This window comes from Berghia stephanieae, chromosome 5 (assembly GCF_034508935.2).
Source record: "Berghia stephanieae isolate SIO BIC M18660-M18661 chromosome 5, UCSD_Bste_1.3, whole genome shotgun sequence".
Lineage (NCBI taxonomy): Eukaryota > Metazoa > Mollusca > Gastropoda > Nudibranchia > Aeolidiidae > Berghia > Berghia stephanieae.
In genome coordinates, this window is record NC_088364.1 from 40863829 (window position 1) to 40877103 (window position 13275).

General features: G+C 35.1%; 1 protein-coding gene across 7 annotated transcripts in view; it reads left to right on the plus strand.

Moving 5' to 3' along the window:
- The window catches only part of LOC144972923 (filamin-A-like), a 140770-nt gene that overhangs the window by 113859 nt on the left and 13636 nt on the right, over positions 1-13275 (plus strand). For 5 of the 7 annotated variants that reach the window (XM_078914739.1, XM_078914740.1, XM_078914742.1 and 2 more), the window contains exons 9-15: positions 820-984; positions 1423-1524; positions 2983-3120; positions 3654-3784; positions 4594-4698; positions 4970-5153; positions 6304-6519. In XM_078914739.1, coding sequence (XP_078770865.1) covers positions 820-984; positions 1423-1524; positions 2983-3120; positions 3654-3784; positions 4594-4698; positions 4970-5153; positions 6304-6519 — 1041 coding nt within the window. Of the gene's footprint in view, positions 1-819; positions 985-1422; positions 1525-2982; positions 3121-3653; positions 3785-4593; positions 4699-4969; positions 5154-6303; positions 6520-10820; positions 10857-13275 lie in introns of all 7 variants that reach the window. The other 2 variants (XM_078914736.1, XM_078914737.1) reach the window with 1 other exon arrangement.

Genomic DNA, 13275 nt, shown 5'->3' on the forward strand with positions numbered 1-13275 from the left:
GTCAAGTGATACCCAATCACTCAGTTTGTAAGAGGGCGTCATAAAAAATAGTTTACACTTTCTTGTAAAAATTTTGATAGTTCACTATATTTTTTGTATATTGTCAAATCATTCAATATGTAAGAAATATTTTTTTAAAACTTATGGTCGCCAATTAACCAATTTCTATAAAGTACCGAAATTAAAAGAACAGAACCAATTAATTATTGCGCATTCAAGGAAAATTTATACCAAGGCAGAAAAATAGTATTTTTTATTGAAATACTTATCAAACCAATGGCCCCTACTGGCGGGGGCTGAAAATCCAGAGTGATTTTCCTTCTCTAAAGCCCTCCTTGACACACACACACACACACACACACACACACACACACACACACTTCATATATAACGACATAGCCTATTCTGGCCAAAATGAACAAAATGTATTTTTTCCTGAAGGGTCATTTGAGCTACTCCCCAACACAACCTTACTTACCGCCTGCTAAATGAAGGGCTCTTTCGTGGCCTTCGTAAACTGATACTAACCCAAATATTCGTCATAGAGGGAGACGAAGATCACGGGGAAAAACGTAATTGTGAGTTGTAATCAAGAGTTCAATCAGATGAATCATTTGTTTTCTTGAGCACTTCTAACAACTACTCACTTTTGACTTTCGTTTGGTGATCGTCTTCTTATGTGACATATTTTTGTCCGTATCAGGCCTCAAGTTTACGAAGGCGACGGTCTTTGCACCTATTGACAGGATATAATAATCACTAAATCAATAATACCGTAGTTGAAAAACGTTACCAATTCCAATCTTTTTTTTTTTTCAGGAACCAACCCCTTCGACATGGAGGCCAGCATGACAGATCCTGATGGCACATCCGAGTTGTGTGAAGTGTGTGATCTGGACGACTTCCAGTATCTCATCAAGATGACTCCTAAAATCACTGGCCTGCATATCCTGAGTATCAAGCACAAAGGAATGCACATTTCTGGTAAGTTTTCTGCTAACTTTTATCTTCATTTTCGTCATCATTATCTCCGTCATCGTCATCATAATGATCATCATCATCATCATCATCGTCGTCATCGTCGTCATCATTATCATCATCCTTATTCATCATGATGATGATCATCACCATCACAGTCGTTATTGTCATCATTGTCCTTACAATTCTAAAATTGTCCTAAACTAAAATTGTTCAAACTCAAATTCATACAAATTCAGTCTTTAAAACGGTATTCTCAAGGGGGAAAAACAGAATTTTATTGTATAATGTTTACTTTGTGTAGATTATGAAAGCGTTTAACTCTCTAAACAAAGACGATGACGACAACAATGACAGCAAGAGCCGCAACAAGAAGAAAGCATTGGCATCCAAGGGAAGTAATTGGTAATATAATGTAATTAATTGATTTGTCTCTCTTTGCAGGAAGTCCGTTCCAGTACACTGTAGGCCAGCTGTCCTTGGGAGGACCTCACAAAGTCCAAGTTGGAGGGCCTGGCTTGGAGAAAGGAGAAGTTGGAATTTCTAGTAAGCTCTCACTCTCGCTTTTGTCATACTAAGCAATTTTTCTTCATTACTTCGTCTGGAAAACGTTTGCTTCAAAATATGTCCATAGATTAAATGGACACCAACATGAGCAAAAATCTTAAAATAAGAGACTTCTCTCGGTGCATAAGGATTTGTATATACCTACTTAGTATCAATTGATCAACATACTACAAAATTTTAAGCGTGAGCTAAGTGGTTAGAAAAATAAGTATGACACCTCCCTCCCCCACCTTTTTCACTTTTCAATTTCCTACTCTTATCCACCACGAAGGTCCGGATAGTCCAGTTGGTGGAGCACTCGCTTCACATGCAAAGTACCGAGATTTTGTGTGTGACCCTCTTGTCAACCCAGCAATAATTGGGTAGCTGGGTCTGTTAGATCTGGTGGTACGTACTTTGCGATAGACTAGCGTCCTATCCAAAGAATAGCAAGAAATTGCTGTTGTCCTTTCACGCTAAAGAAACCGGGCCTGGCTTGGAGAAGGGAGAAGTTGGAATTTCTAGTAAGCTCTCACTCTCGCTTTGTCATACTAAGCAATTTTTCTTCATTACTTCGTCTGAAAACGTTTGCTTCAAAATATGTCCATAAATTAAATGGACACCAACATGAGCAAAAATCTTAAAATAAGAGACTTCTCTCGGTGCATAAAGATTTCTATATACCTACTTAGTATCAATTGATCAACATACTACAAAATTTTAAGCGTGAGCTAAGTGGTTAGAAAAATAAGTATGACACCTCCCTCCCCCACCTTTTTCACCCATCCTCAATTTCCTACTCTTATTCATCACGAAGGTCCGGATAGTCCAGTTGGTGGAGCACTCGCTTCACATGCAAAGTACCGAGATTTTGTGTGTGACCCTCTTGTCAACCCAGCAATAATTGGGTAGCTGGGTCTGTTAGATCTGGTGGTACGTACTTTGCGATAGACTAGCGTCCTATCCAAAGAATAGCAAGAAATTGCTGTTGTCCTTTCACGCTAAAGAAACCGGCATAAACTCTAGCTCCGTGGGCCTTATGGCTCGGAAGGGTTGTTCCATCTATTACTCTCGCTAAATCTCTTCGCATTTCTTGACACCTTCCCCCTCCCTTTTTCTATCTTTCTTCCTAAACCCCTAATCTTTTGTACCTTCTTAACTCATACATCAATCCAATTTCTCATACTTTTGCACTCTTTCTCTAATGCATTAAAATGTGTAAAAACTCTCTCACCATTTTTCATTCTCTCTTTCTCTCTCCCAAACATAATAATATTCCACTCTTCTAATCGTATTCGTATTTTCTACGTTAAATTCACCTCCTCATTCTTTCTTTATTTAGTTCTTTCGTTCACTCTCTCACTCTCTCGAATCTTTACCCTTTCTCCTCTGTCAATGGACAAAACGTATCTTATGAAAACGATTTTCATCAGCCTTTAATGCAATCTTAATCCACAGATGTGTTTAACATTTACACCCGTGAAGCAGGCTCTGGAAATCTATCCCTTTCTCTAGAGGGACCGTCCAAGGGAAATATAATACTAGAAGAACGTCCCAATGGATTTTTAGGAGTATCTTACAAAGTCACCAAACCAGGTATAGTTGTTGCAAATGAACCAAATTATGACGTTACCACCCCCCCCCCCCCCCCCCCCCAGTCACTCTATCTCAATTCAGTTGTCTTCTCTCTCTCTCTCTTCTCCATCAATCTACCCCTCTCTCTCTCTCTCTCTCTCTCTCTCTCTCTCTCTCTCCTCTCCCCCTCTCTCTCTCTCTCTCTCTCTATATATATATATATATATATATATTTATATATATTATATATATATTTTTTTTTTTTTTATATATATATATGTATGTATGTATATATATATATATATATATATATATATATATATATATATATATATAATATATATATATATATATTTCTTTAACATATAGGACTTAATTACGTTACATACTTTAATATATCTAGCTGTCCACATTCTGTCCGCCTATCGACACCACCACCACATACACACGCCTCTGTCTTGCAATCATAAGATACACTCCTATTTATCGCCACTTTTATTACTAAGTAAACAAAACAATAATATTATATCAATTCTTCCTCAATCCTTGATCAGGCATGTATGGCGTACACGTTAAGTACAACGACACTCACATCCCAGGATCTCCCTTCATGGTCAACATCTCACCCGACAGTGGTGTAGCCAGACAGGTCACAGTTCAATCCCTTAGGGACAAAGGTCTTCAGGTATGCAACACTGTTATAAACGTCGTCGTCGTTTGTTGTAGTTGTAGTTGTTGTGTTGTTGTTGTTGTCATTGTTGTTACTGTTCCTGTAGCTGTTTTTATGGTTACGATGACTGTCCTACCTAGACCTCGTAATAAAATAATGGCCATTTTCTTCCCAAAGTATGAAGTCACACAATTTGGTGACGGTCGCCGAAGGAAAAGTAAAGTGCTTTAGTCACTATGATACACCTACAAGCTATGGTGAGGATACACAGCTAGTTAGATGGCAATCTTCTGTACAGGTATTTTTGTAAATAATTACTTTGGACTTTATCATATTCCAAAAGGATAAGATAAATTGCAAAAGAATAAAATGGAAGACAATTCTATATTTTGCATTGAAAAATATATTAAATTAAAACAAATCTTCAGGAAACGGTAGAAATTGAGGAATGCAGGAAGAGTACATTATAGATTTTTGAAATGATACTCTGTGTAATTTCGACATCGAAATCGTAATATGTTATCTCCTTATGCTTTTGTGAAGCACAGACAAACTGTTTGAAAAGTATACAACAACAACAACAACAACTACTACTACTACTACTACTACTACTACTACTACTACTACTACTACTACTACTACTACTACTACTACTACTACTACTACTACTACTAACGACGACGACGACGACGACGACGACGACGACGACGACTACTACTACTACTACTACTACTACTACTACTACTACTACTACTACTACTAATGTGGAACTATATTAGTTCTTTATGAAAGTTGCCCACACATGTTTTCTCCTGTCCATTCAGGTAGACAAACCTGTGACCTTCACTGTTGCCTTCAACGGAGCCAAAGGCAAGCTGCATGCCACTGTGAGGACTCCCTCTGGAAGTCACACCGACTGCTTCACTCAGGTGAGAATGCGTTTGCTGCTACTGCTGCTGATGATGATGGTGATGTTGATGATGATGATGATGACGAGGAGGAGGAGGAGGAGGAGGAGGAGGAGGAGGAAGAGGATGTTGATGATGATGATGATGATGATGATGATGATGATGATGATGATGATGGTGGTGGTGGTGGTGGCGATGGTGGTGGTGGTGGTGGTAATGGTGGTAGTGAGGATGATGGCAATGATAACGATAGGAAAGCTTCATATTGCCTCGTATTTGGCACCATTTTCAGGAGATGGACACTGGTGTATATGCTGTCCGATTCATCCCCAAGGAGAATGGAGTCCATTACATTGACGTCAAGCTAAACGACGCTCACATCCCTGACTCCCCATTCCCAGTAATGGTTGGGTCTGTAGCCTCTGACCCAGCAATGGTCACAGCCAGTGGAGACGCTTTGGAACATGCCAAGTGTGGTAAGTGAGGGGTGTTCAAGGATAAACTGAAAACAAAGGCAGAAAACCTTTGAGGTACTGAGTTGCAGGTCGTCGTCGTAGATGACATTACGGTTAGTGCATTCTCTTCCAAACGATCAAGTCTGATGATGATGATAACGATGATGATGATGATGATGATGATGATGATGATGATGATGATGATGATGAACCCATTCCCGAGTCAGGATATCTTTTTTTTTTATCAGAGTGGATATAATCATCTTAGTATTTAATGGATAGCTTTAGATCTAGCGAAAGTTATTAAAGTGACCATCTACCACATTGTTGTTGATCCAGGATATTGACCCTGTAACAAAGCACTTTCTAAAGCTGTTCCATCCACAGGACTAAATTATTTTGACACTTGCTTTCGGATAGGAAGATCCTGGGTTCGAGCCTCGCTCGGCGCGTAGTTGGGGCCTTGGAAGAGGCTCTTAACTCACATTCTCTCACCGTACGCAGGTGTGAAAATGAGTACCTGTCCTTGAACTGCGTTTTCTCTGTCAGAAAAAAAATTGTAATATCGCCTTGCAGGCGTCATGTCTCGTTCTATATGTTACGTGTTGCTGTTGGTCAGGGACCCGTTGTAAAGCGCTTTGAGCATATTTAGTGATATTGCGTTATATATAAGCTCAAGTTTTTATTTATTTATTTATTTTATTTTTAAGAATGGTCAACTGGTACAATTGGCTCATATTGAGTGCTCGGTTTGCGTGTGGTTGTACTCGTAGAACGTTCATTCCTTAAGATATAATTCTTCATTATTGAAAAAAAGCCCAATTGTGTTAGGAAGATGCATTTATGAAAGATTAAACTGATTGTAAGTTTGAAAAATTCGCTTCATCTCTATATTTCCCCATAAATCAAAAGCATCGCAAAAACGTGGACATTCATAATTATGAAATATACACGTAAAACAGTAAGGCTCACCAGTCACAAGAGGACCGCGCCTTAAGTTTGTTGTGAATGTTTGGGTGCATTTTTAAAAAGTTGAGGCTTGCAGTTCTAGATTTGAAACATATATGTTTCTCTGTATTGCAATAGAATTGTAAGAATAGTATTTCAATTAAATAAAAATATGCCATTTTCTGATAAATTTGTTGCTAATCTTTATTCTTTTGTCACACAGGAAGCAAGAACAAATTTGTGGTCAGAACCGCTGGTGCTGGCTCCGGTTTCTTGGCCGTATTCATCGACGGGCCTTCGAAGGCGGCTCTCAGCTGTCACGAAGTTGACGAGGGTTATGAGTTCAGTTTCACTCCCTTCTGCCCCGGCAATTACCTTATCACCATCAAATACGGCAACATCCCGATCGCTGGTTCTCCTTACCAAACCAAAGTCACTGGTAAGTTAAAGGAAATCATTTAATTTGAATTACTTTCTCATGAGTTGATTTTCAGCATTTCAGTAGTTATTATTATTATTATTATTATTATTATTATTATTATTATTATTATTATTATTATTATTATTATATTCATTATTATCATCATCATCATCATCATCATCATCGTCGTCGTCGTCGTCGTCCTCGTCATCACCATCATCATCTATTTCAAATTCACAAAATTTGAAGGTGTGAAGAATTCCATTTCAAGGAGTAGAATTGCAAATAATTTCCTTGCAATTGTAACTTAGTATCCAATCTGTAAAAGTAATCCATAGAGTACAATATTATGCTACCCAAAGCTATAAATCCAAGGAGAGTAGATGAATAGATGAAAGAGTATAAATTTAATATACATATTTAGCAAGACTAAAGACAGAGTTGACATTTAGATTTTTGTATTCTATATCAAAATACGATTTTTAAAAATGTGTTGCTGGATAAAGTGAAATACAATAGATTATTTACAATTTTTATATATATACGCTTTTTGTCAACACATTTTGGAATATTAAATAGTACTTTGAAATGGGACTATTCACACTAAGAGAGTATTATGATACACAATTCATTCTGAAATCACTATAATAATATTATAAATTATCCATTTCAAATCTGCTTTCTATTCATTCGGTACGACGTACACACATCTGCAGGTTTAATAACCGAAGCAATTAAAGTGCTTGGTTTAACATTATTGTAATGGGTAATATTTTGTGTTGGTTGAGAGTATTTCCATTACAGCAATTAGCCAATAACAATTTGGGTTCTCAGACCTGCACATAGGTAAACGAGTCAGTACATCTTTACCTTTGAGTTTTGTTACACAAAGAATATACTATATGTAGCGATAAATATCCTCGCCTTCAGTAATATTCCAGTTTACATTCGTGGATCGTGAATCGTAACGTTTCGGTTCAAAACCCATAAGTGTTTTTAATAAGAGGGAAGCCCAAAATCTATTAACCATTACCAAAGATATTTTTTACTGAACTTTCTGTCTGCCATTACATAAAAGTTTTGAACAGCTTTATTATTTCACTACTAGACTATGATAAATCCGAGTACCCACCAACACTCATATATATATATATATATATATATATATATATATATATATATATATATATATATATTTTATATATACTAATATATATACATTATATATATATACATATATACATATATATATATTTATATATATATATATAATATATATGTTTATAAGTGATTATTTGATTCTTAAGATATTTCGTTCATTGATCAGATTCTAGCTTTTCAAGTTACTTATGCGCATATATAATTTTCTTTTCGTCCAGACTTTCAAATTGATATTTTCTGTGTGAGAGTGAAGTTAGCGCTTTGCAATACATTTCTTTAAACAAGCTTTTTATTTGGATAGTTAAATAGCAATAGCGCACATAGATTATCCCATTAGCTTGCTGTGTTGCAATAAAACGTGTGCATCTCTCTATTTAGCCGAGGGACAATGCCGTTGTAAACTAAAAATTGAACTAGTTTAACCAGTTTAACTGCAGTACTCTGGAAAGACACTATTTTAAAATTTGGCCAGAAAACTCGTCCTTGAAATATCGTTTGATTTAAATAACCCTCATCTAAATGAGTACCTGGTACCTCGCGGAGTCCCATGTTTGAGAGTATTTGCCAAGATGAGAGTCATTTAAATCAGTCGATATTTGAGGGACGAGTTTTCTGGCCAAGTTTGTAAATACGTGTAACCTCGTTATCAAATTTATCAAAGAAGAAAATTTGCTGAATACACTTTTTGTTACTGGGGGGGGGGGGGGGGGGGGGGATTATATTTCCAATTGTAAATATATATATATATATATATATATATAATATATATATATATATATATATATATATATATATATATATTATATATATATAAAATCAAATTAGTTATTTTATACAGTATACCCTATTGTCAGAATGGGGTTATGTTGATTTCCTGATGATCAAAGATAACGCCACAAAGTGATGGTCGTTTAGAAACATTGGTATCTTATTTTGTGAGTGTGCTAAGCTTCAAAACACAACATCCATATACCCATAATATCAACATTTTAATTAAATAAGGTGACTCGTTCTCTCCAAATTTATTTTTGTTTATGAAACGACTTACTGGGTGGTATTAAGTTTTAGTGAGCAATATTGGGACTTTCGTGTGCGGACTGCAGCAATCTTAACAATAAAGATACCTGTTTCTAAAATGCAGTTCTTTGTATGTATCATGGTAATGATTCTGTACTCGAGTTGGCAGTTAGTTTATATAGGGACAAGATAGAAGGAAGATGGAGGAGGAGGGGGAGGAGGAGGAGGAGGAGGAGGAGGAAGAGGAGGAGGAGGAGGAGGAGGGAGAGAAGAAGAAGAAGAAGAAGAAGAAGAAGAAGAAGAAGAAGAAGAAGAAGAAGAAGAAGAAGAAGAAGAAGAAGAAGAAGAAGAAGAAGAAAGGATATTATTAAAACCAGGCATCCTCACAGTCGAGAAGGTGTAAAGGTCACACTTCAGATTGAGAGACTGATTCCCCAGAACAAAAATGATATTAAACCTAGCGTTATGTGTAATCTAGTATACCTTCACCTCGATCCAGAATCTAAGTTGTCTTTTTCTGGATGTGCTAAAATAGCTAATGATTCATTTGATTTTTTGACTTTCAGGCACTGGTAAGAGCGGTATTTTTTTTCAATTCGACCATGAACATGCATTGTTTCTGCGTTGTTATATTATTTATTTTGTTCTAATTCAAGTGAGCATTATTTCAAGTCATGTTATAATTGCTTTTCTTTACTTGAGTTGTTTTGTATTGAAAATGGCGTCGAGAATGTATCAATGTGAATTTTTTCAACAACACATTATTGTCTTTAAAACCAAATCTAATCGTATGTTTTCATTTTGTTTTTCAATTTTGTATTTCGCTTGATACGACAAAGATTAAATAATTTGTTTCTTCTTCTCATCTACCAATTATGGAAAGAGAGCATTAATTACACAAATAGAAAGAAGAGAAGGGTGACGAAATAATCTTTATCCAAACACAAGGCCTTGTCCAGTCTAGATTCTAGTCAAAAATTAATGTGAAATAAAAGCTCCAAATCCACGTCACTGGCCTTATTCACTTGGCCATCTCACCTCTACATCATTCACTGTAGATTTTATAAGGACAATGTGGCTGTCTTGCATTATATAAATATAATTGTCTTGATAAACTTGATTGGGCATAATTTTTTCCTCACAATTTTCAATCTCTATTATTTAAAGATAATTCATTTTGTTAAAATTAGATGGGCGAAAATTAAACACTCAGAGTGTACCCAGACCAAAAACTTGGCACGAACCTTCATCTTTATAAGAAAGCGAAATTTTTAAATTCAATAATGGGATAGCCCACTTACCCTAAATAACGTCCTTATATTTAAAGATTTTACAACATTCAAAAAGGCAGGATTTCCAAAATAATGGCATTGTCTTTGTCGTATAAGTTTGAACCTCATTTTTAATCGAAATTTATTCATAAGATTCGTGTCTCATTCTTCATTTGGCTTATGGTTTAAATGTACAGGTGACAAGATTTACTCATATTCCTTTTGTGTGCTTATTATTTCTTTATGCTAGCAAGCTTTAAAATTGCTTTTCACTGTCTGATTTTCTTTTGTAATCCCAAATGGAAGGAAACCATCATAACTGAAAATGACAGACTTAATCATTAAAATTAAAGACAAAAGAAGACAAAGAAAGGGGGGAAAAAAACAAAAGATAATAAACAAAAAACAAAAACAACAATATACAAAATGAAATACAAGAACAAAAATATACAGAATACTAACAAACAAGCAAACATAAAAATTAAAGGAATTTAAGCTCATGATATGCATAATTAAAGCTTGCTAGCATTTCATTTTGAAAAATAATGCCTTGAAAAATTTGGTTCGAGTGATATATAATTTGAGAATGTCATACTTAAAAATTCGTGCCTATTCAAAAACATATTTTGTTTAAACACGTTTTCATATCACTTCATGTTTACTGACTTGAAATATGTTTGGTTGTGAGCTTGCGCTTAAACATGTAATTTGATGCTACCGTTCATTTATGCAACTCAAGTACTTCTAAAGGCTACAATATGTTTTGCTTTTTTTCTGATTTCGACTGTTTATAATATTAGTGACATTTTATTCAATGGATACAAACACAAGCAAAGCAAATTGACGGTTTATTCTTTTAATTGAACCAAGGGCTAGGCAGTGTCCAGTCACAAAACGACGAGGATGGTAAGAAATTTGAATCTGGTAGTTGTCTTTTCCATCTGTCCTACAAGTACTGGAATCTTTTAATTCTAACAACTTATCACAAAATCCTACTTGGTTGGCTACTTTCAATATGTTGTCTGTAGATGCGATTGCTTCGTCAAAGTCTTGGGCATAACCACAACAAACTAACAAATACGATTCATTGATGGAAGCGTGGAAATATATAAACTATGACATTAATGTTATTTCTTGATTCTCTGTATTGCTGAAGATCATTTTGAAAAATCACGTCCTTCCGTACATTCTAGATAAGCATTCAAGCAAACGACTGTGTCAACAGGACTCATCCATCGTGTCTAGATGAGCGAAATGAAAGTTGTCAATACGTACCCAATGAAAAAAACAACAACGTATGTTCCTAAAATTGAAAATGGACCCCAGACCTCACGGATTGTAGTGCAATACAATTCACTTGGTCTCCCCCAACCACCCCCGCCCAGTGAAATCATGTGCTGTAAAATTACACACAACTGGGTAAACTTTTCTCTTTTGTTCGAATTTTTCATATTTTGCAGTTTTGTTTTGTTTATTATACAATTCTCGTTGTAAAATACAACTATGATACAATTATCTAGGTTTTTTTTTTTTTGAGAAGTTAAATTGATTATATTTGAGATTTACAAGGTGACGTAAAATATATATCATATCGATGAAGACGATTGTAGCATGTGAACAGAAGGGATTATTTTGTAAAGCACTTGAAAGGTTGGAAGCTTCTAACAACAGCAAAACAAATCTTTAACTATTTAATCTGTCAAATTTAATTGTTTCCAGTTGCATTTTGGGACAATACAGTTAGTTATACCACGTTATAAGTAAGGAAAGCAATTCTTGACAGACAGGGTAAGGAATCTTTTCTGAGCCAAACCTCTAGGTGTTCAATACTACTGTATTTCGGTACGACAGGACAGATGGAAAAGACATTCTTAACAGATCATTTTTTTAAATTTCAGTTTCTCATAATATCTAATTATTTAATAGCTTTAGATTCCAAACCCCCCACCACCCACACCTACGCTTACATAAACAAAATAATTCCCATTTTCCCGCTTAATTGGATCATCCGGCTAATCGGTACAGTTTCCTGGTTCTTCGTCGCTTTTTATTGACAATTTATAATGCCCAGCCATCTCAATTTGATGTGATATCGGGATGAACATGACGCGAAAAATTAATTTATAATCTGAAACTGATTATATTAGAATTTTTAAGAGAAAGAATATATGATTCTTGCATTCATTTATTAAAGTGCCAAATAACACTTCGAGATTGCGAGTATGTGTTATTGCACGATAGAAAAAAAGCGAGTTTAAATACAAAGAAATGTAAGAATATGCTTATACTAACCCCTCCCCCCCCCCCAAAGTAAGATTCTTAGATATTTTGAGACCAATTGTTATGGTAATGGTACCTACTTCAGTTCGCACCAAAAGATTATTTTAAATTAGATAGCTAAATAAACGAAAAATATTCTGCAATCGTTGAATAAATTTTTACTCAACGCGTTCAAAGCATTATTCAACGATTATCTACGTATTTACTAAGAAATTATTGAGGTTTCCAATTGCATGAAAGTTAAATTTCGCAATGTTGATCATTTTTACTTTTAGTTCCATTTTTTTCTCTTTTGGTTCATCCTGATATAATGGCATATTGATGTGGCGAGTAACATGTTGATATTTTACTAAATTAGGTCTTAGTAGTCAATCGTATGCAGTGCATTAAGTTACCACTACTTTGAATGGTCAAATGCTGGTAGTGGTGACCTATCCATTTGTAGTGTTTACAATTCACCAGCAGTGGTGTGGTACAACAAATTAATGAGCAACCTTAAATATCATATCTCCCACTAACACTTGTAGAATAGATGACCTTTCCTACATATTCCTTTAGGCAATGTGCGTTGCTCATGGTAAACGTCTCTATTTTATGAGAGAATATTTATGACTTCATGTATGTTTCATTAATGACACAACAATTGTCGAGATAATGACAATAAAACAACCACCAATAGCCTCAGTCTGACATTTTGTCACCGTTTACCAGATGCTGGAAAGTTAGCGACTGGAATTTTTATCAAATTAAGAACAATAGTTTAAAAAACTAAATTAATTTTCTCCGAATAAAGGATAACGAAATAGCATTTAGATATAACAATAAATATCAATTTTTAAATCAAAATTTTCAATTTAAATCCAATTTTAATCTTGTATATGATTTATCTCGACATACAATCATACTGAAGTGGTGTGTCAATTTGTAGATTTGTATTTTTAAAGTACTTTGCCATTGCTGATAAGATAGGATGTTTACACTTTCATGTGACTACCTCCAATCCTTCCATGAGTACGGGATATCTGTCCTCACGCTTCAATCGTTT